This window comes from Eupeodes corollae, chromosome X (genome assembly GCF_945859685.1).
Source record: "Eupeodes corollae chromosome X, idEupCoro1.1, whole genome shotgun sequence".
NCBI classification, from domain to species: domain Eukaryota; kingdom Metazoa; phylum Arthropoda; class Insecta; order Diptera; family Syrphidae; genus Eupeodes; species Eupeodes corollae.
The window spans coordinates 6557144-6579303 of NC_079150.1; the positions used below are offsets into that span (position 1 = coordinate 6557144).

At 30.7% G+C, this 22160-nt stretch overlaps 1 protein-coding gene across 1 annotated transcript in view; it reads left to right on the forward strand.

The window, feature by feature from the left end:
- The window catches only part of LOC129953351 (cell adhesion molecule Dscam2-like), a 92224-nt gene that overhangs the window by 47979 nt on the left and 22085 nt on the right, over positions 1-22160 (forward strand). Inside the window, 6 exon segments of the mRNA XM_056066478.1 lie at positions 2433-2682; positions 2739-2943; positions 3023-3159; positions 18499-18658; positions 20634-20744; positions 21427-21585. Coding sequence (XP_055922453.1) covers positions 2433-2682; positions 2739-2943; positions 3023-3159; positions 18499-18658; positions 20634-20744; positions 21427-21585 — 1022 coding nt within the window.

A 22160-nucleotide genomic window follows, 5' to 3' on the forward strand; every position in this document is an offset into this window, starting at 1 on the left:
CCTTAGATTCTTTTGTTATAAGCTTGAATCCATAGTTATACCAATTTAAATCCATATAGATATGGTAAATAAAAATGAAAAATTTTACTATTAATGGTGGTTTTATTTTTGGCAATGATAACGTACTTTTACTAACATAATAAATTTGATTATACTGAAAATGGTATTTTTTTAGGCATAGCTACTTTGTTAAAAGTTCTTAAACAATTCTCGTTATAATAATGATGTGCTGAAGATAAGGGCTCCGATCGTTTAGAATTGAAAAACAGAAAAACGGTATCATTTTGTGTTAAATATTTTGCAGAAAATGTTTATATTATTAACGAAAATAATTAATAGTGAAATGCAAAATAAAGAAATGAAATGACAAAGTTCAATTCTTTTTTTAGAAAAGTTTTTTATTTGCGTTTGGTTTAGAACCATCTTTGGAGGGAACGTCTGATAAACTTTCTGTTTTCAACTTCTAAGTTATTAATGGCGATAATGCCTCTCAATTTTCGTACTCATTTTAATGTTCGACGACTAACTGATAAGCCAAACAAGCGACTTATCTGGTCGTGGGAGGAAATATAAAGGAAATAAAGCACAGTGGTCAATAATAATATTTTGTAACCATCAACGTCAGCAACAATGACAGAACATGTGTCTTAAATTCGAAACAAAATTATTCAAAATCCACGTAATATAATAATAAGAAGATTGCGGTTACCACATCAACAGCGCATGTTATTTTGAAAAGGAAATTAAAGCTTTTCTGTATCTTAAAGAAAGTGACTTTGCAAAAGTCCTTTAGAGGAACAATGCTGAAAGGTTTTCGGAAAGAACTTACGCTTTGAAACATTTTATTCAGAGAAGAAGCATGTTATCATTTTGACGAATTTAACAATCAGAATATGCGCAACTGGTACCACAACAATCCCGGAATGCGAATCACTTCCTAGACAATTCAGGACCTCCAGAAAAGTATTTGAAATGAAATTCAAAAAATTACTATAGCGATTTGCCTTCGCGTAATCGCAAATTTAAGGACCCGACTGCAAGAGTGCATTGAAAACACGGATCATTTGGATGAAAAATATTTTTTTTTACTTGAATGACCCAACACAGGTTTTTAAAACAACCAGTCATTTTTAAGTCTAAACAAAAATTCATTTTGTTTTATTTGCGACATAATACATATAAGAACTATGTATATAGCAAGTTTTGCATTCCTAAAAAATTTTGAACTCGAGATTTTAATCAAACATGACATTACGATCGATGGGAGAGAAGTAAAAAAAGTGGGAACCCCGATTCCGTCCGTCTGTCTGTCTCTCTGTCCTGGCCCAAATCATTAGGTCGATTCCCATTAAATTTGGAATTTAATATTTTAAGCCCATTCACGTTAAGCGTTTTTTTCTTTTTTTTTAAGACTAATAATAATAGTAGTATCCATTTTTTTCGGTTAAAAATGGAAAATTATTTTAAATTGTCTCTGATTTTTTTCTTAATTTGGGTTGTATATGTATATTTTTGAATTGCTCCAGAAGGGTACCCCCCATGGAACCGTTATTTTGTTTTTAAGTTTTCTAAACAACTAATCAACCAATTTCAAAAATTTTTTTGCACAAGTTCTTACACTGCCTAAATAATATTTGCTGATCAAAACTGTCATTGGCTTTACTTTTACTTAAAAAAATGTATTAAAATTTTTTTGAAGATTCGATATCTTGAAAATGGGTCATGATTTCCCTGAGAAATTGAAATTTATAACGTAATTAAAAACCCGCTCTAACGATCTTTAAATCCAAATTATAAAAAATTATGTTTTTTGCGATTTTTTTAAAATTATTTTTTTATATTTAAAATTTTGTAATTTCAGTTTAAAAATATTTTTACTCTGCAGATTGCGCTTATAAGCTACGCAAAAGGCATACTCCTGTACCAAAAACTTGAAAGAGGTTAAAGAAAGCAAAATGTCACTTACAGTGCTTCGAAATAGGACTTTTTTGTTTACCTATTTCCCCTATGAGTGCTTTCTCTTTTTGTATTGCTCAAACACATCTCAGGATAAGTTTCGGAATTTGCAGGTCTCATGCCACATTCCAACCAGGGGCGTATTGTACCTTAGGCACCAAGGATGCTAGGTTTTATAGACCAGCTTTCATTCGTTTCAAGGTTTGTTCAATAGAAAGCAGAACCCTCTGAATGATTTCTCTGCTTTCTGCCAAAGACTTGCCGCAAAGGAGAAAACATGTTAAAAGTAACTATGGATACTCTCAAGTCATTAAACATTGACATAGAAAATTTCAAAGATCAATCTTATGACAATACAAATAACAAAGTCAAAGTCTAACTAGTTATAAAGCTCAATTTATTTTATTAGATCTTAGTTTCTTGGGTCGTTATTCGCGCACAATATTATAATGTATGTTTTCTTCTTCTCATCATAGATGGCATACCAAACGTAACGACAAAGAAGACTCTATTGATTCTTTTATTGCAACCAGCCGTTTTAAAATACGAGATGGAACTTTAATCATAACATCTATCGAGCAAAATGACAGCGGTTATTTTTTTTGCACTGCAACAAATTCAGAGGGCAGCGAAATGCTAGAAGTACAACTATCAGTCATATCACCATTGACCAGTAACATTCAGCCTGTTATTCAAACAATAAATTTAGGGAAGTCTGCCGATCTAGTAAGTACAGAATATTTTAAGTAATGGTGCTCTAAAGTTATAAGTGCATTTTAAAGGTATGTAGGTGCACGGGATTTCCTAAAGATAGTATTACATGGCTGAAAGATGGACAACCTTTGCGTTCTGGAGCGCGGGTTCGATTATTGTCAAAGGAGCATATCCGTATTACATCAATTGCCAAAGAAGATAAGGGAATGTATCAGTGTTTTGTTAAGAACGACAAGGATTCAAGCCAGGCAACAGCTGAGTTACGTTTAGGGGGTGAGTCAAAGACTGTTTTTTTTAAATGAAACCTTTTGAAATGTCCATTTGTATTTTGTGACATCTTTTATCATTTCAGAAGTAGCACCGCAGCTTATATACAAGTTCATTGAGCAAACCATGCAGCCTGGTCCGTCGGTATCTTTGAAATGCAGTGCAACTGGTAATCCAACACCCCGCATAACATGGTATTTAGATGGTTTCGCTCTGCCGAACGTAAGTTAAAAGGCATTTATATTCAAAGTGCCCAAAAGTCGAAGCCTTGAGTAAAAAATTTTGAGATCCTGAGCTCAGTTTAAGTATACGAAGTTGTGAGGTAATTTTTTCGATTTGGGTTGGGGTCGAAATAGTGAATGGATCAAAATACTGTATCTCAAAGTACGGTATGTACAAAATACTTCATGATTAAAATGCTGTATCTCAAAATTCTATATATCAAAAATCTGTATTTTAAAATGCTGTAAAATATTATAAGTAAATAATAAAAAGTGCGCACTTTTTTACATTATTAAAACGATTTTTAGTTTTTAGCCTTATTAACTACATTTTGAAATACAAAACTTTGAAAACAAAATACTTTTTTTAAGAAAACATCATAATTTCATTAGCATAATGTTCTAATATACTCCCTTCAACAATAACATATGAACCTATGATAATTCATAAGTCTCTGAAATAATAAAAACTAAAATAAATTAAATGGTATCTTCTTTTTATTTTCTCCTTCTCATTTTCTTCTTCTTAATTATTTGCATCTCTTTCACATTTGTGCATGAATTGTTCCTATCTTAATCAACAACTGCACCAAACTTATTGATCTGCCAAAACTTCCCCTATTATATAGTATTATGAGATACAGTATTATAACAATACAGCATTTGTACAGTATTTTGAAATACAGAATATTAACAATACAGTATAATGACTATACAGTATCGTACAGAATCATACAGAATTTTGACCATACAATATTTTAAAATATAGCATTTCGACCCGCTCTCTTTCGATTTTCGTTTAATCGACTTGTCACGATACTTATGATTTTTGATATCCTTTGTAACTTTACCAAATCGCAACCGATTCTTGATTTCGATTACGATAGATATGTTACACTTATATAAGAAATATATTTTTCATACACAAAAATATAAATTCAGAATTAATTTTTAATTAACTTAATAGAACAATCGAATTAATAACACTGGTCAATAAAATAAGTTTTTTTCCGTATTTTGCTTTACACAATACTTTCTTAAACGAATTTGTTGTTCCTGAATTGGAATCTCAGGTCATTATTTCTCTATCGGACTTTTTTTTTTTAAAATGCCGTTCTGAAAATGCAAAAATATACATAATACGCTGTTACGCGAAGCTAGAGGCAAATGCAAGGTAAATTAAAAAAGTATTGTACGGTGTTTTCACAGATATAAACATTGAAATCAAGATAAAATATAGGTCTTAAATTGCCTCTTTTTGGAGTTTTAAAAACATGGAATTTAATTAATTCATATTTTTGTATAAATCATATGAGAGTTAATTTTTAATGCTGATTCAAAATCCAAACTTTTTTTAGTTATGCTTAAACACAGAAAAAAAAATGTTCGACATTATTTATATTTCAAGAATTTACGTACAGCAAAATGCGTGCTTTTGGTATTGAGTAATCTCTTCATCGTTGGTTTGACAAATAACTGTTTAATTCAAGTTGTATTGAATGGTTCCGAGTATGAAATTCATAAAATAAATGCTGGTGTTCCCCAGGACTCCGTTTTGTCTCCAACTTTCTTCCTAATATTCATAAAATTCTTATCCATTAAAGTTATAGGTGATAGAACTATAACCAAATCATTTACAAAGCCTTAACACCGGCGCAATGTCTCATGCCTTTTTTTGTCTATAAATATTTGTTCAAACAATGTTTTGTCAAATTAGTCAGTTGCATTCCCCCTCTAAACAATTCAACCGTAATACTTGCACTTCCAAAACTACTCATCGGTCTACCTTCCATTTCGGAGGCACTGTCAAGATAAATATTAGCCGTGCACGAATGAAATGCTTCAGACAACTCTGATTTTCCTTTATATTTTGATATTCAAACCTTAAGGCCAAGGCGGACTGTGGACTAATCTTGAATACATAATATGTGCTGCGTATTAATATCCCATTCAGTGTCTGGAAATTATAAAAAAAATTATAGCTTCAAAAACCTTACTATAAAAAATTTCTAAATAAGGCTATCAAACATCTCAACAAATGTAAACTTGATAGACAGTTAAAAAAATGATAGTATATGTAAAGGGTGATTTCTTAGCTATTCCCTTTTTGGTAACACTGATTGGTTTAAACAGCTGACGCATGTTTTGTGTTTAGTTTCACTGTCAAGCATTTTCAGTATGGTCTATAATTTTACCATGAATCATTTTACAAACGAACAACGCTTGCAGATTATTGAATTTTATTATCAGAATGCGTGCTCTGTTAAGAAAGTTCAGAATCCACTTTTTTGCCGATAAAATTTTTTTGGCTCAGTGGGTACGTAAATAAGCAGAATTATCGATTTTGGAGTGAAGATCAGCCAGAAGCATTGCAAGACCTACCAATGCATCCAGAAAAAGTCACAGTCTGGTGCGGTTTATGGGCTGGTGGCATCATTGGACCGTACTTCTTCAAAGATGATGTGAATCGTAACGTAATTGTGAATGGTGAGCAATACCGTGCGATGATATTTAGCTTTTTTTTGCCTAAAATACAAGAGCCTGACTTTCATGACATGTGGCTTCAATAAGATGGTTCCACATGCCACACAGCACGCGCAACAATGGACTTATTGAAAGGCGAGTTCGGTGAACACTTTATTTCACGTTTGGGACCGATTAAACGCTTTCAGACTATTTTTTGTGGGGCTATGAAAGTAGTACTAGTAGCATGATGGTTAGTGCGTTGATAGATAGGTTTAAGAATGAATTAATAAAAATGAATTATAAAAAAAAAGTGCGTTGGACGGTCATGCCAAAAGTCTTGGGATCAATCCCTGCCTGTGCCACCTAAAGTTTTTTTTTAAGGGTACTCTTGCAATGAATTGACAAATTCTCCAAGATTAATTCTTGTCATGAAAAAGTGCTTTCTCAAATTATCCGTTCCGATTCTACGGAGTGTTGCGCCACCTAATGTATTTTGTATGTTAAAGCTCATGTCTATACAGATAAGCCCGGTTCAATTGACGCAAGGGAAGACAACATTGAAGCATTTATTCGTGAGATACCGGCCGAAACGTCGGAAAGAGTATTTCAAAATTGAACTAAGCGGATGTACCATTTGAGGCACAGTCAAGGTCAACATTTGTATGAAAAATCGTTAAACATTAAATTACGTAGACCGTACTATCGATTCAAATATAGATTCCACGCATTTTTCTGAATGCTTTGTGTTTTTTTTTCGAAAAACTTTCTTATAGCTTTCAAAAAATCACCCATATGTATGTATTGATTGCATTTGTCGAATATAGTTCTATAGAAAAATAAAAAAATTGACACAAAATACCATTTGAAATTTTTGAGCGGGCACCAATGAGAAGTTATAGTTGTGGGTTGCATCACAGCTTCTTTTTTTTTATTTTAATCTTTTAATTATAACGCGGAGACTAAAACCTATTAATAATTAAACTTTTCTTGGAAATAGTTTGACGTGCAATTGCAGCTTAAGCTTTGACCTTCATTTTAATAATTAAAATCAATTTCAATTCAATGATGTTGATTTTTGTATTTATATATGTACATTTGGTTTAACATAAGAGTTTCTATAAAACCACAACATCAATGCATTGATAATAAAATAATGCTGATTAAGTGTTAGTTTTATTTTGATTACATCATTAAAAAAATAATTTTTTATGAAATATATTGCCATGTTATATAATTTGTATTATTTCAAATTTAAAATAATACTGATTTAACAAAGTGAACCGACCTGAAGCATTAATAATTAAAATACATAAAGTTAATTTTAATATTAAATAAACTTGAGATAAATTTTCAGCTTTGTGGAAAAAATGTGACAGTTATTACTATCCTGATGTCTACTATGATAATTTTAGAAAGCAGTCAGTTTGGTAGACTAGAATTTTTATTTTTGTATAACTAAAAATAGTAACGTGAAATAACTTAACTTAATAAAATTAAAAGCAAATTTTAAGTGTTAAAAATCGAAATAAAGGCGAGGTGGCTAAAAGGCGGGCGGCAGCGGTCGGTGTAGCGAGTTCGTGCTTTTTGAAAAAAAAAATTATTTCATGTATTAGTTGTTGAGAAAAATGATTTTCGTAAGGTAAAAACTTACATGTCTATCAGCCAGCATTAAGATATTTGTATACTATCAACTAAAAATAGGATTTTCTTAAATCTGTTACTATCTCCTATTATTATAATTTTTTTGATTAATAGGTAAAATTGTAACACAAATTTGGTGGAATTTGACTTGGGACAAATTTTTTGATTTTCAGTTTAAAGAAAATGGAGGAAAAAATTATTTTAACAGGAAACAAAACTTGGAGAAGTGTTTTGAAATGTCAATTGTTAGCTGAAAGAGTTAATTAAGGATTCACAGAAAATGTATTTTAAAAATAGGATTGAATTGATGCAAAAATTTACGAAACATTTTTTAGTTTTGTACGTTGATGTGTTCTTTGTATACAAAACTCCAAATTCTTTCAAGGCTTTCTTTTCAAAATTATGAAGATTTGAAGAAATACATTGGTAAGAAATAGAAAATATAAATTAGGGAATATGAGGTTCTAATATTTGTTTAAAGGGCTTAATGTTCACGGGGAAGTTTTTCATAATTCTGAATCATATTTTTGCAACGGATCTTAAAGACAAATACAGGAGTTATTTTTTTAGTACTAAGTGTACCTTCCAGTGTACCTGTCCATACACATTGATATTTTAATTTGAATGCTATTATTTTTTTAATATTATCTTATTTGATTTTTCCTTGTTTTGTACTGATTGTTTTATTAAAAAAAAAACTTCAAAGCTTGAGTACCTAATAAACGAGTAGGTAGGTACGTTAAGCACCAAATGTCAGAATAATACGTTATCAAGTAAAATTTTTGCTGTTGCGTTACGAAACATTAACGTGATATAACCAAAAAAAAAACACTATTTGAATAAATTAAAATATGAAACTCAACATGAATCATTAGTTGAAAATTGATAAGTTAAGAAAACATAAAAAAGTACCCTACATAAAAAACTATAACCTTGATAGAAGGTTTTTCTAAAAGAAAATCAAAAAATTATTTGTTTTTGTTTAAATGAATATAAAAAATCAAGAATCGGCATATTTGAGCCACTGAAAAATGGATACCAGCAATCATACGTATTCTTATGAGTCCAAATGATGGGAAAATATAATTGTCTTAAGAGTTTGTCGACTTAAATTTATCTCAGATCTCAAGGTTCTCTTCTGTGGCGATGACTATGGTTTTCTATATACATATACTATGTAATTTACTAAAATATTAGTACTACTAGTATAATCCTTCGTTAACTAAAAATTAAATAATAAAAATACAATAAAAGTCAATGTATACCCGATTGTCAAGTCAGCACTACATTTTTTCAAAATATAAAAAACTGTAATTGTAGCTTCTTTGTTGTAATTTTGTTGTACATTAGTTATTTAAAAGAAATCAAAAAATTTGTTTACTTAAATTTAAAAAAGGGGCTATGCAGTGCTTGCTTGACAAGGTTAGTCCTAGCATAACACAATGATGGAAAGAAAAAAATTCAAAAAATGTATCCTTGTTTTATTCCTGGACTTACCGTGTCAATTTAGCACTAGATACCCCCTTTTTAACGTTAATGGAATGTTTTTTTTTCTACAACACAGTTTTTTAATTTCAAAAAAATGAAGTCTTGACACTCACACTATAAGATGCGTTTTATAAGAACAAAATTGTTAGATTTTTTGGTTGCCAAAAGCGACAGGTAATTATGCGTTTTACGGACCATTCTACATTATTATATACATAAGTCCGGTATTACACAGAGCTATATTTATTTAATGGTCATTAATCGGCTATTTCGTTTTGAAGTGTCATTCGGTGATCCGCTCATTAATACACGAAGATTTTTCGAATGTTTAAGTCTGTGCATTATTTTGACAGATATCTTTTATTTCTACTTTCGTTGCTTCTTCGTCCACTTGAATTCACTTTCACTGCCAAAAACATGCAAGGAATAGCTTGGTCTACTATTATACAATGCCTCAGGACTCACATGAGTGCTAAAAAGAAAGGTGAGGCTTGGGCAAATTTTTAGTAAACTTTGAAGTTTCTTTTTTACCATATTCGTTTTATGCTGTTCTTTTTCATTTGATTTTCTTGTTGCTGCAACATTGAGTTCTCTTGAAAACTATAAAAGTGTGACTCCATATTAGCAAAGTTTACAGGAGAGCCTCATCGAATACAAATTTATAAGGAAAGTCAAAAGTGAGTCGTGAGCAGCGTTACCACTTTACTTCAATTGAAGTAGATCTACTTCTTTTTTTCAAATAAATTTAAAATCTACTTCCTACTTCGCACCATCATCAAAATATTGAAATCTACTTCATTTTCAATATCTGGTTTTAAACCTACTTCGATTTTAATCAAAATAGACTGATCTACTCCTTTTTTCTCCCACTCTTGTATGTAGTCTTAAAACTTTCTAGAGAATTAAAAATCGCTTGAATATTTGCATTTGCAGTGAAGTTACGTCTTATCTAATGTATTCTAGTGTAACCCCTTTGTCATTTTCGACATACATGAAAGGGCCTAGAAGGACCTTTATCATAATTTCTCGTCAAAAGGGCTGTTGAAAATGTCTAGGCCGTATTTCAATAACAACGACTTGATTTAAGAAAATAATGCCCTAATTCTTATCGTTTCACTTTTCAATAGACGAAAATTATTTATTGTTTTTGTTTCGTTTTCAAACAATCCTTAAAGACGTTTTTAAAGCTTATAAATCTTTCAATAACAAATTTGAATAGTTTGATTTTGTAAATATCTTTATCCATCATACAGATAGGGCCTGTATGGCAAGTTTTGCATTCGTAAACAAATTCGAATTCGAGATTTTAATCAAACATGACATTACGATGGTAGAGAAAACGAAAAAAGTGGTCTCCGATGTTTTCAAACTTAAAATAACAGTAGTTTCAATACAAATTTGTACGGTAAAAGATCGATAATTCGATTTTTTCAAAAACAACTGATAGATTTTTTTTTAAATTCTTGCTAAAATTTGTGTTCTTAGTTTAGCTTCTTTCAATATAAAAATATATAAAGGCTATCCCATCCCAGCTAGAACCGTTATTTTGTTTTTAAGTTTTCTCAAGAACTAAACTATTTTTTTTGCCAAAAATATCATTGTTTTTATTTTTAATTTAAAAACAAATACTATTTTTTTCGAAATTTGATTTCTTGAAAATGGGTTATTATTTTTTACAAAATTTAAATGCCAGTCGTCTAATAATAAGTTCAAAATTATATAACTAAAATTCAAAAACCATTTCCAAAAGCCAATTTAATTTTTTTTATTTTTTCTTGAGAAATCAAATGGCATTTACATTTTTTAAAACAAACTTTTTTGCAGGAACATTTTAATTCAATACAGGAAATAGTTTTACACAGACGTTCTTGAATACATGAGCGAGTTCACGCGAACTAGTCGTGCATTTTATTTTTTTCTGTTTGTTAATGTTTTAGTTGGGCCCTAGTCTTATTTTGGATTTGATTGTTTTGTTTTCAATATTAAAAGATATTTTCAAGTTGTCCAAAAACAAAGATAAAAGGTTTGTTGATGTACTAAAATTGTATTACGATTACAATAACTATTTCTTGAAGAACTCGTCCTTTGCAATGAAAACATCCTAAAGTCATTTGATATGACCAACACGAGCCCAATCTTTGTTTTTTGTTAGTAACAACCAAGATTTAATTTAAGAAATATTACATTAACATATTGAAGTATATGATGTGAAGCCATAAATAATTAAATTTTTTTTTCTACTTTTTATTGAAATAATATAATTTAAAAATATGTAGAATAATATGAAATCTACTTCCATTTTTCTCAATCTACTTCACTTTTTTCCTAAAATCTACTTCCACTTTTTTTTGAGAAGTGGTAACGCTGGTCGTGAGTTGTGAGCCGTGAGTCAACGTGACTTATACGTGCATGCCGAGACAGATTTATTTCTATTTAATTTTGTATTTCTCCTTTCTCTCTCGCACTTCATTGATGCAAGGAAAAACAGGCGCTGTGTAATACCGGAGTGTTTTTCGATCTGAGTCTCATTTTGACGTTTCTTTTTTCTCATATTTGTTTCATGTTTTGGTGTTTTAATTTGATTTTCTTGTTGTACATGAACATGCGTTTACCTCTCGTTGTTCTAATAACAGAAAAGTCAAAAATGATAAAGGCTCAACTTTTCATTACCGAAGCACGAATTTCGATACGCGGTTTTTTTATTTGATGGATATGTGAACATAATTAATAATTATAGCAATTTAAGAGCAAGGAAACATTTATTTCTGTTTTGAATTAATTTTTAAAGTTCACCTTTTCCAATACAAAACTCTCAAAAATGGTTGATTTTGATATTTCTTCAGTGTTTTTTGTTCAGTATTGCCATACTTAATTTTTTTTGGCATTTCTTTGACTTTAGTGCTCAAATGCAAAAAGTACTTTGCATATTCCCAAACATACACCCACCCCAAATGCTATAGTGTTCCCAAGTAGGGGATACCTAGCGGCGGGGCGGCGGCGGCGCGGCGGGCGCCGCCGTACAATCAATTTAAAAATACCTGTTTTAGGCTCAAAAAACGAAATACAAAAAAAGGAGGGTTATGCCCGAAAATATGGGATAGTACGATACCTCAGGCGACAAAGTTTATTGACGGATTTGTATAGAAGAGTTAAAAACAAGAATTTGTTGCTATAGCTACAGTTAAAGTTTCTCACCCTGTTTAGGCGGTAGGGGCAATTTAAAAAATATTTACGTTAAATAGAAAAAAAAATAATTACAAAATATTGGAAATACTTACAACTAAGTTTTATACATTTTTTTAAAGTCAATACTTTTGTCTATTAGATTTTAAATAAAGTCAAAACTATATAAATAAATTGGGTGGCGCTACAGTCCATTTGAGAACTGGGGCCTAGTGACTGACAACTCTCAACCATTCCTGTGTGCGAGTACTATTGCCAGGGATGGAAGGGACCTACAGTTTCAAGCTGAATCCGAAAGGCAAATTTGAGAAAGCACTTTTCATGACAGGAATTACTCTTGGAGAATTTGTCAATTCCTCGCAAGAGGCAGTACCCATGAAAAAAACTTTAGGTGGCATAGGTAGGGACCAACCCAAGACCTCTCGCATGACAGTCCATCGTACTTTTTTTTTTAAATTCTTTTTTATTAATTCATTCTTAAACCTATCCTAAAGCTAGACAAAAATTCATAAAACTAGCCTAATTATCCATAACTTACAACTAATTTAATGGTCCCATACGGACACTCTAAGTTAAACTATAACACTTAAAACTAATGCCTTTCGGCCCTAAGATCTATTTTACTTCATTTTAATTTTATTTATTTTTGTATTTATTAGAAAATTTGAAAAAAAAACTAATATCAATATCCTTTTTTATTTTAACTTACAAACTACTTAAAATTAGGTCCTTAAATAAAACTTAAAGCTAACCTAAACTACCTATTCTACCTATAAACTACTTAAAACTAGAACAACCACAGCAGCAAATCTAACTATCTAACATTTTTGTTTTTCATATTTTGTTGTCTTTTTTTTCTTCTTTTACTTTTTATTATTTTTTTTTTATTAATGCTGTTTGTTAATGTTTTTAATTTTTTTTAATTTTTAATTTTTTTTTAAATTTTTTTTTCGTGCCACAATGCCTATTCTACTTAAAACTAAACCCTAATACTATTAAACAAGTATGTAAGCCGGCCAAGGCTTAAAACCCCATCCCGACTACCCACTTTCAAGTGCCGATTGAAGCCACCAAAACTGGTTCTCCTGCTTCACCCTATCAGTTCGGTCCCGTTCGGACACAGCCCTACGGAACCGAAGGAGCTCTGCTCCGCCTTGTGCCATGACGTCCGATTGTACAGGAGTCGCCTATCCACGGTTCTTCGTCTGACGTGGTAGATTAACGGAACTGCCAATCTATCCTGTATCAGACCGCATCTATCTAAAAAGAGGAATGCCTCTGGGGGAATGAAGCCGCTCAAGCGTGCACTCTCAAAATACTCGTCGTTCGGATAGACAGTCCATCGTACTAACCATCATGCCACGGGTACTACTTGGCCTTAAATAGACCCAAATTATTATTATTTCGTAGAGTGGAGACTGCTAGAGAAGAGTAAAAATGCACTATTACTTGTGGGGAAGAATACACAGTTTAATAATTACAAGCGTAGGGACCGAGAAAAAGAAGAATAAGTCATGTTTATTTCGAGTGAATAAGCAATATGGCTTCTGACTTCGGGATATTGCAGTATTTTTTGCAATAATACACAACTTTTTGAGGCCATCAGCTGTGCCTGGAGGCGTCAAAACATTGCTTGGGTATGTAATTATTTATCAGGGTCAGAGATGATAAACAAGTTAAGAGGATTTTCAGCTTGGCCTAATGGCCTTTTGATTTTCGGTGTTTGTTAACAAATTGGGTAAGGTGGTTGAGCTCAGTAAATATTGCAGCACTAGCCCGATTGAAGAAGACAAGAAAAAAAAGAGATAATTCTTTCTATTGAACTCTGCCCAGATATGGGGATTACGATAAAGAAACAAATAGGGAATAAGATATCATTATTACCTGCAAATGTTAACTACATGTAATTAAAGAAAGGTGCTTAAGGTGTATATTTAACATTAATACTAATGCAACGAGCGATGGGAAAAAAAAAATAATATCACCAACGAAAATTCAGGCCTATCAGAAACATTGTAGATGTACGAGGCCAGAAAATTCTGAGTAAAATCAGTGCATAATAGTAACCAAAAAGCCCTTAGAAGAATTTTAGAACTGATTGTATTAACTTGGTAATAGCTTTAAATTGATCCTAAAAATCAAAACCGTAATCCAATATCCATCTGTAGGTGGTTTGCTTTTCATAAGGTTGTGTATTAAAAATTATAATGAAATCATGTATATTATAGGTTTTGTTTGTGTTGAAGTAAATATTTCGGTTGACTTTACAATTTAAAAAAAAGATATTGTGGGGAATTTTGACTTGATTCTAATGGTGAAATCCTGCTTCCAATCATACAATTTCATGAATTAATTTATTGGAGATTCCAGCTTTATTTTTGGTAGAAATTTCAGAATAGAAGTAACATCGATCTCGTAAGCCTACTTAAATCTTCACCCCAAAATGTTATTAACAATTTTCGTTTCTACTTACCAATTAAAACTGTAAACTATTTCGTCAATATTTTGTTGTTTTGAAATATTATTTAAATGTATGTTGTGTATGTATTTCCCTCAGAGATGTTGTATGATAATTAGCATACAATATTCGCCAGGACATTTTAAGTAAATAACCTGGAGCAAAATTAAGCTTAAAAGATGATATGTTTTAAACGATTTCAACATCTTACTACTTCCTAATATCTTGCTAAAGTAAACTTTAACTTTCAGAAATTTGGTAAACCATTTTGTTGTCAATTTCACCTCAGATAGTTGATTTGTTTGTACAATTCGTGCGCTACAGTTTTTTTGTTTTCAGTTAAGACAATATTTTTATAGGATTAAGATTTTACTCTAGGGATAGGTTTGGCAAGCTAACAGTTTGGTTCTTGGTTGCAAAAATCTAAACACCTAAGACCAAGTTACTTATCATAGGCTTAGTTTTCACGGGAATTACATGTACTTGTTTCAATAATTTTTATTTTTTTGGAAGAATATACTCTAGGCTGATGTTGGCAAGTAAACTTTTTGATTGAACCCGAACTTGTATGTATATCTTTGCAAAGTTAATCTTACAAGGAAGGACACGCTCTTTTATTTTATTTATTTGCTTTTTTCCATTGGGTATTTGCATTCTTTTTTTATCAAAAGTTTTGTTAATGAACATTTCCACTTTTGAAAAAAAAAACGATTTTAGGATATTTTTTAACACCTGCAAACGAAAACTCTTAAATCTGAAAAAAACAGTTTTAGTCTTAAATCAAAGTTAAAAAAGTTAATTTAGTAGCTCGTAAATTTCCCGATTTCTTTAATTTGTGCTGCGTTCGGTGCTTGATAAATGCAAATTGAATTATTAATTAAGAACTCACCAGCAAATTAAAACTACCGGTTGATAAGTTGTCTTATCATTTATGGTAGTTAAATGACACAAATGTCAGTTGAAGAATTCAAAACATAATTCAAATTAGCTATTTCTGTGACGGTATATAAATAAAATGCACGACTGGGTCGCATGAACTTGCTCCTGTATGCAAAGAGTCTGTTTAAAAAGTACCTATATAAGATTTTATAATATACCTGTAAAACAAGTTTGTCTTCAAAACATAAATGCCATTTGATTTGTCAAACAAAACGCGCGATTCATCCCAAGACACTACTCAACCTAGGACATTTTATACCGGAAATGAAAAATACTTGTAAGCATTCTTAATGAAAACAATTGTTTGTGTATTCAACTATTTCGTTTCAAGCTTTTTCCTTTGGATAGCTTTATTTTAATTTCATATTAGTAGAACCAGGATGAAAAGTAAATTATCTGAAGATAAGAAAGAGGAAGAATATATACATAGTAAAGCGATCGCCTATTGGTTATGTAGTTAGGTAGGTGTCTAAAACGCAACGAATAGTTCACTTGGCGTGCTTAGCTTTATGCAGATAGATAGATAATGACATGCTTATGATGATAGTGAAGGAATGTTATTGGTAGGTAGAAGGCGCAAAACATGGAGTCATTGCGTTCAGTTTTTTTTTCGTTAAATTAGAAGAAATTGTTATTCATGTGTTGTTTACATTCAGGCTCTTAAGTGTTTTGGATTTTAGTTATGAAGTGACACGTAAGCAGTAGTTGTAGAGATTGTACGTTTCTTTAACTAATACTAAGTATTTATTCTTTTATATAGGTGAATTCAAGTAAAATATGTGTTAAACAACCTAATTCTTAAAGAATAATATTTTGAAATCATATATACAAATGGCCCTACACGGCCATCGTTGGTATTTACAATAGTTATAGTTATACAAATATATAAATATGTACCAAATGCATTAATTTGGCGATAAAAGATAGGAATGTAATTACAACTTTGTCAAAATAATGCGCTCAGTTCAGTTCAGTTTTCTTTATTGAGACTTAAAATTCACAAATTATTTTGATTACAATATTTTTTAATCATGCTGCCGACTTCATTAATATGTCTGGCTTATACAAGATGTTTAATAAAAGAATAGTTTAAATCTTTTTAAATTACAATATATGCATACATACTTCAAGAATGTATTTCATTAATATTTTCGTGTTTTTCATGCACAGTTAAAATAATTAAAAAAAAAAACTACTTTAAGATACGAAATGTTCCCTGAAAAGTAAGTTTGTCTTCGCAGCCGCTTTATAAATCAAGAAACCCTTGATTTTTCAATTTGTTTTTTGAAAATCGTTAGAACGGTTTTTTTTATATATAAAACTTTTCAATTTTGTTTTAAAAATATTTTTCGTATGCAATTGTTTAGTGATTGTAACTATGCGCTCTACATTTGAATTTCGTAAGAAACTGTTGGCCCGTTTTTGAGAAATAGAATTTTGAAAAAAAATTCAATATTTTCTTAAAAATCCAAACAAAAAAAATCACTTTTGGTAATCAAATATTGTCAAGGCAATATTAAAGCTTATTAAAAAAAATGATTGAAATCAGTCTATGGACTAAGCTGCTAAGAATATTAAAAAAAAAAACAAAATAACAGTTATGAGCGGTTCCTTTCCTGAGCAATACAAAAAAGCAATACAATATAAAAAATAAAATTTTAGAGAAAGTTTAAAAAAAATCTATCGGTTTGTTTTTGAAAAAATTCGAATTATCGTTTTTTGACCAAAAAAATTTTATGGCTAGTTAGTTTTGATCTTAAAAAAAATGTTTAATGTGAATCTGCTCAAAACCTTAACTTCCAAGTTTAAACTCAATCGACCCAATGGTTTTGGCTGTAGGAGCGTGGATAGACAGACAAAACAGACCGGAAGGAATCGCGGGACCAACTTTTTTCGACACTTCTGCCATCGTAATATCATGTTTGATTAAAATCTCGAGTTCGAAATGTTACACGAATGCAAATCCTGCCATAAAGTTCCTATATGCCGCAAGTAAAAAGAGTTAGCTGCTAGGAAAATGAAACATTGAAAGTATAAGTTTATAACAGAGTTTGAGAGTTTGAACGAGTGCCGCTGAGGCAGAGGATGCTTAAGGATTACTGAAGACAAGCCCATTCAAGCACACCCCCCAAGTGACATACAAAGGTTTTCTCGTCTCGACCTGAAATCGACCTAATGTTTTAGGCTGTAGGGGTGAGAACAGACTGACAGACAGACAGAATTCCCGTTATTGACTCCTCCCGAGTTCAAAATGTTTTAAGAAGGTAGTACTTTCCACATAGCTCCTATAAACAGCAAGTAAAAAGGCGTAGTTTGCATTGGAGTGGAGAAGATTGTGGGAGTCATAAGAGTAATTATTTTATATGAATGGTATATTGGCTGGACTTAAGTGAACAGCTTCCAGTACGAAAGTATTTATATATTATTATAAAGAATATCATGATACATATCTGGTAAAATCAACAATTGGTTGAACGGAAAATTAACTCAGTAATTTAAGAAAACGTAAGAAAAGCCTATAATTATTAAGTGAAAGAGTTAGATGCTGTCAGAAAAACACAATTTGGACCTGGGTTAAAATAGAAGCTAATATTAACATCTTGTGACGTAGGTACATATGATTGTCAGGATGTGCAACAATCGCTGTTAGAGAATAGAACAGATTGGGAACCCATATAGAAAAGGTTAACTGCATAACATCCTCCAGTACATATTGAACCAATTTTGGAGATTCTCCAAAAACAAAACATGCATATTTTCCATTGTATGTGCAAGTGAATTTTTTGGACAATAAACCAAAAATTTTTTTTCAATTTTTATAATAATTTTTCTACTATAAAATGAATTTAAAGAATCAAAATAATTAAAAAAAAATGTATGTTTAATAACAAACAATATTGTTATACTCAATATTGAAAAAAAAGGTTTTGGGTGGGAGCATCAGTATTTATAGGGTAATTTCATATCTAGATTGTGAACTAAAAGGCTGTACGTTTAGTGGACAAAGTTGATAGCATAAGTAGCTGTTTTTCTTTTAATATTTACGGTAATGTGTATCCTAAAAAACATTATTCTTGAATATTGCTAGGCCCGAGATGATAACGACTTTTTACTTTAATTTTTTAGTGTTAATTTTGCTGAAGTGAAATTTTATAATTATTGTAGAATGACCGTCTGATGATCGGACAATACGTAACTTTATTTGGTGACGTTATCAGCCATGTAAATATATCTGCTGTAAAATCAGAGGATGGTGGCGACTATGAATGCAAAGCAACTTCAAAGGCTGGAGAATCATCCCATTCAGCACGATTAAATATTTATGGTAAGTAATATTGTATCAAAATATTGTAAAGAATGTTAAAAAATAAAGAATAGTAGGTTGTATTCTCATCGTACGGGAGAAGGAGTTTGTTTTCGATAGATTAGGAAACCTGTCATGTTAAGGTTATAGGTAATTTAAGTTAAGATGATAATGGATGCTTTTATATGCATGAATGAATAAGAAAAATATTTTGAAATATAAATTTAATTTTGTTGACATATTCATTCAAAACTGTGCAATTCAGTTTTGTTAGTATTTTAAATTCAACACATCCCATATAACGAAATCTAGATTCACAGCTATTAAAAATTAAGTTGGAGACAGAACCCCTAAGACAGAAATCCCAAAAACGTTAAATCTAATTCATCCAAAATACCGAAAAATGAAAATCCAGGATCCCGAAATCTAAAACCACAACAAGAAAGGTTTAAGACGATCAAATATAGAATATTAAGCATGGATATGCCTTAGTGACCAGTCATCCGAGCTGATAGATTTGTTTTACTTAAGATTGTGGATAGCTTTTTTTACTTATTCCGTACTTGGTGCCGACACTGGTCCATTGACTAGTCTCATGCTTCTTTGATCTTCAGCTGCTTTCTCTACGTAAGGCCCATTGCTGGACGATCCTGCGTATTTCATTTATAACCAGATACCATGGATCGCCAGTTTTGAAGAAATTATCAGTAAGATATAGAAAAGAATTTCTACAAAATTTATTAAGATCTAAATTTGGAATCTTAATAGATTTTCGAAAACCAGGTAAAGGAAAAACTAATACAAACACGGGTCAAAAGCTTTTTTTAGGAATCCAGTAGAAACCGCTGATATAATGTTGTTATAGCCTAATGTAGTAAAACGTTTTGCAGTTGTTTTAAGGGCACTAATTTAAAATCTGAAAACGTATACAAATAAATTCTGCACTAACTGTTTTAGTTTATAGTAGGCTAGTTTTACAAGTATTTATCTGGCTATAAGATCGAAGCAATGAAAATGAATAAAAAAATTATGTGCTTTGTCTATACAAAATTTTGAATTTTCAATGTTAAAACAATTAAACGATAAGAACTGCAAATTTAATTTCCTATTTTTATAACGATTAAAAAAAAATGTATCGCGACAACGCATGATGGGATGTTACAACATCGGTTATTCCTATTTTATACTAAATCCTCTTCTCAAATCTAGATCAAATCTATTTTACTGATTAATATTATTTATTCATACGTACTAGATACGTAGAGAAATATATATACTTATTTGTTATTTAATAATCAACAATATTTTATCAAAGATATTAATTGAGATAACAATTTTCGCATGGGTTGCCTACCTTAAACCTGGCTTTTAGGTGCTTAGTATTAGAAAATAAGGATTCCATTTCTGTTATTTACAAAAATTCAGCCTAATTATTCTTTTCGTTTCAGATAATACAATTATTTCCTAAATAAATATAAATTTTCTCTACCGATTGCACATCCACATTCACTTTTCTTTTAAGATGCATTTCTTTTTCGGTGACAATTCTGGTGGTAATACTACTTCGTTTGGATTTATGATAAAGCAGATTTTTGGCCTTAGATATCTGTGAATGACTCTTTCTTCCAAACAAGCATTAGATACAATTAGAGTTATCGGATTCCAAATTTTGTTCTGGGTTTCACCTTTGTATATGAAAACCAGTTTTTAATAGTTCAATAGTTTTCATATACAAAGGAAAAAGTAAACTTTCAAGACACAAAATTAATAAAGCTGAATCGAATTTGAATAAATTTTCAATTCATTCCGGAAGTTCTTTTAATGTTATTATTTTCAATCCCGGTTATATTACTAAGCCAAGTAGTTGAAATTGTGTTTCGGAACTTTTACTTGCAATTTTATTTTTAAAATAAAAATTGGAAAACAATTTAGCTTGTTTTAACAATATTTAAATTAATCATTTTATTTTAATTGACTCTAAATTGTTCTAATAAAGGAATGCCGTACGTCCGCCCCATGCCGCCAATATCAGCTGTTGCTGGAAAACCGTTTTTTCTCAAGTGCCCTGTAGCTGGATATCCAATCGAAAGTATAACTTTAGAAAAAGGTGAGTTGTTTTATGTTTATACAATACAAATATGAAAAATATCATTTAGAAAGGATATTTTTGTACAGTGCATTGTATTTTAAAATCTCTCCCGAATAAGGTCTTAACACTTTCCTCTTACTTATGTTTTTAATGTTTTCCATCCTTGACAATAGTAGGGCTGTAAGTCACTAGGCCCTTGTTCTTAACGGACTGTTGCACCACCTAATTTATATATTTATTTATAGAGATGTGGCTACATAAAAAGTGTAGTTATATTTGTAATGTTGCGGTTCTGGCAGATTTTCAATAATTGTTTGCGTTCTGGTTCGAAAGGGTTAAGACCCAATAAATTTGATGATTTCGAAAGATTAATTAAAATCTAGATGCCTAGATGAAAGTATATTGTTTCCACAGAAATATTTAAATTGGTTGTCTAGAAGCCTATGGGGAAAATGATGCTGAATTTGAATTCTTAATGGACCAGTAGCACTTACAATCACACATTTGAAATGTAAATTGTAATATGAAACCGAATTTCACTAATATATTTTATATAAATACGCACAAGGAGTTGATCAAGTTTGGCCTTAGAGCTTTCACTACTGCACTGGCTTAGCTTCAAAGTATTATTTTCTCGAAACTCACAAGATAAACATTTTGCATGTTATGTAATATTACTTTTTTACCTGTTTCATTAAAGATGGTGTAAAACTTCCAACTAACATATGACAGAGGATTCAAAATGGCACTTTATCAATAGATAACGTTCAGAAAACTGCTGACCAAGGAACATATACCTGCATCGCTCGTAACAAACATAATTATACATCACAACGTACAGTTGAAATAAAAGTTCTTGGTAAGTTATTCAAATTTAAAACTAAATTTTTTTAAGCATTCAAATTCACCGAAAACATAAATTTTATAGTGCTTCCTGGCAGAAATAATTCGTCATCTGTTGCACGCTAATTACACTTACTGAGGCAAAACAATCAATTTTATATTTACATCGTGTTTTTTGCAAGTCAGAGAGGATTGTCCGAAGAATCGATTAAGAAAAGTTAATAGACCATTTTTTAGTTAAAAAAACAGTTGCATATCACATATTCCTTCCAATAATCGATATCGTTGAAACCAGTTATAGCTAGCCTTAAACCCATGCCATTTATATATATGAGTACATATAAATTTACTGTACATAGTATATGTATACATAAAACTTTGTCCTTTCGCAACTGCCTAATGCACTTTTTCAAAAAAAAAAATTAATCGGGTGTGTGACTTATTTTAAGTTTTTTTAATTTTTGAGCTTTTTTAGAGAAACATGCTTGAATCTTAAAAGTATTTATATATGAACATCACTGTACTAAACCTTCTTCTTATTATTTCTATTTAATAAATTATCCTCAAAGAATTAATTTAAAAAAAAAAATT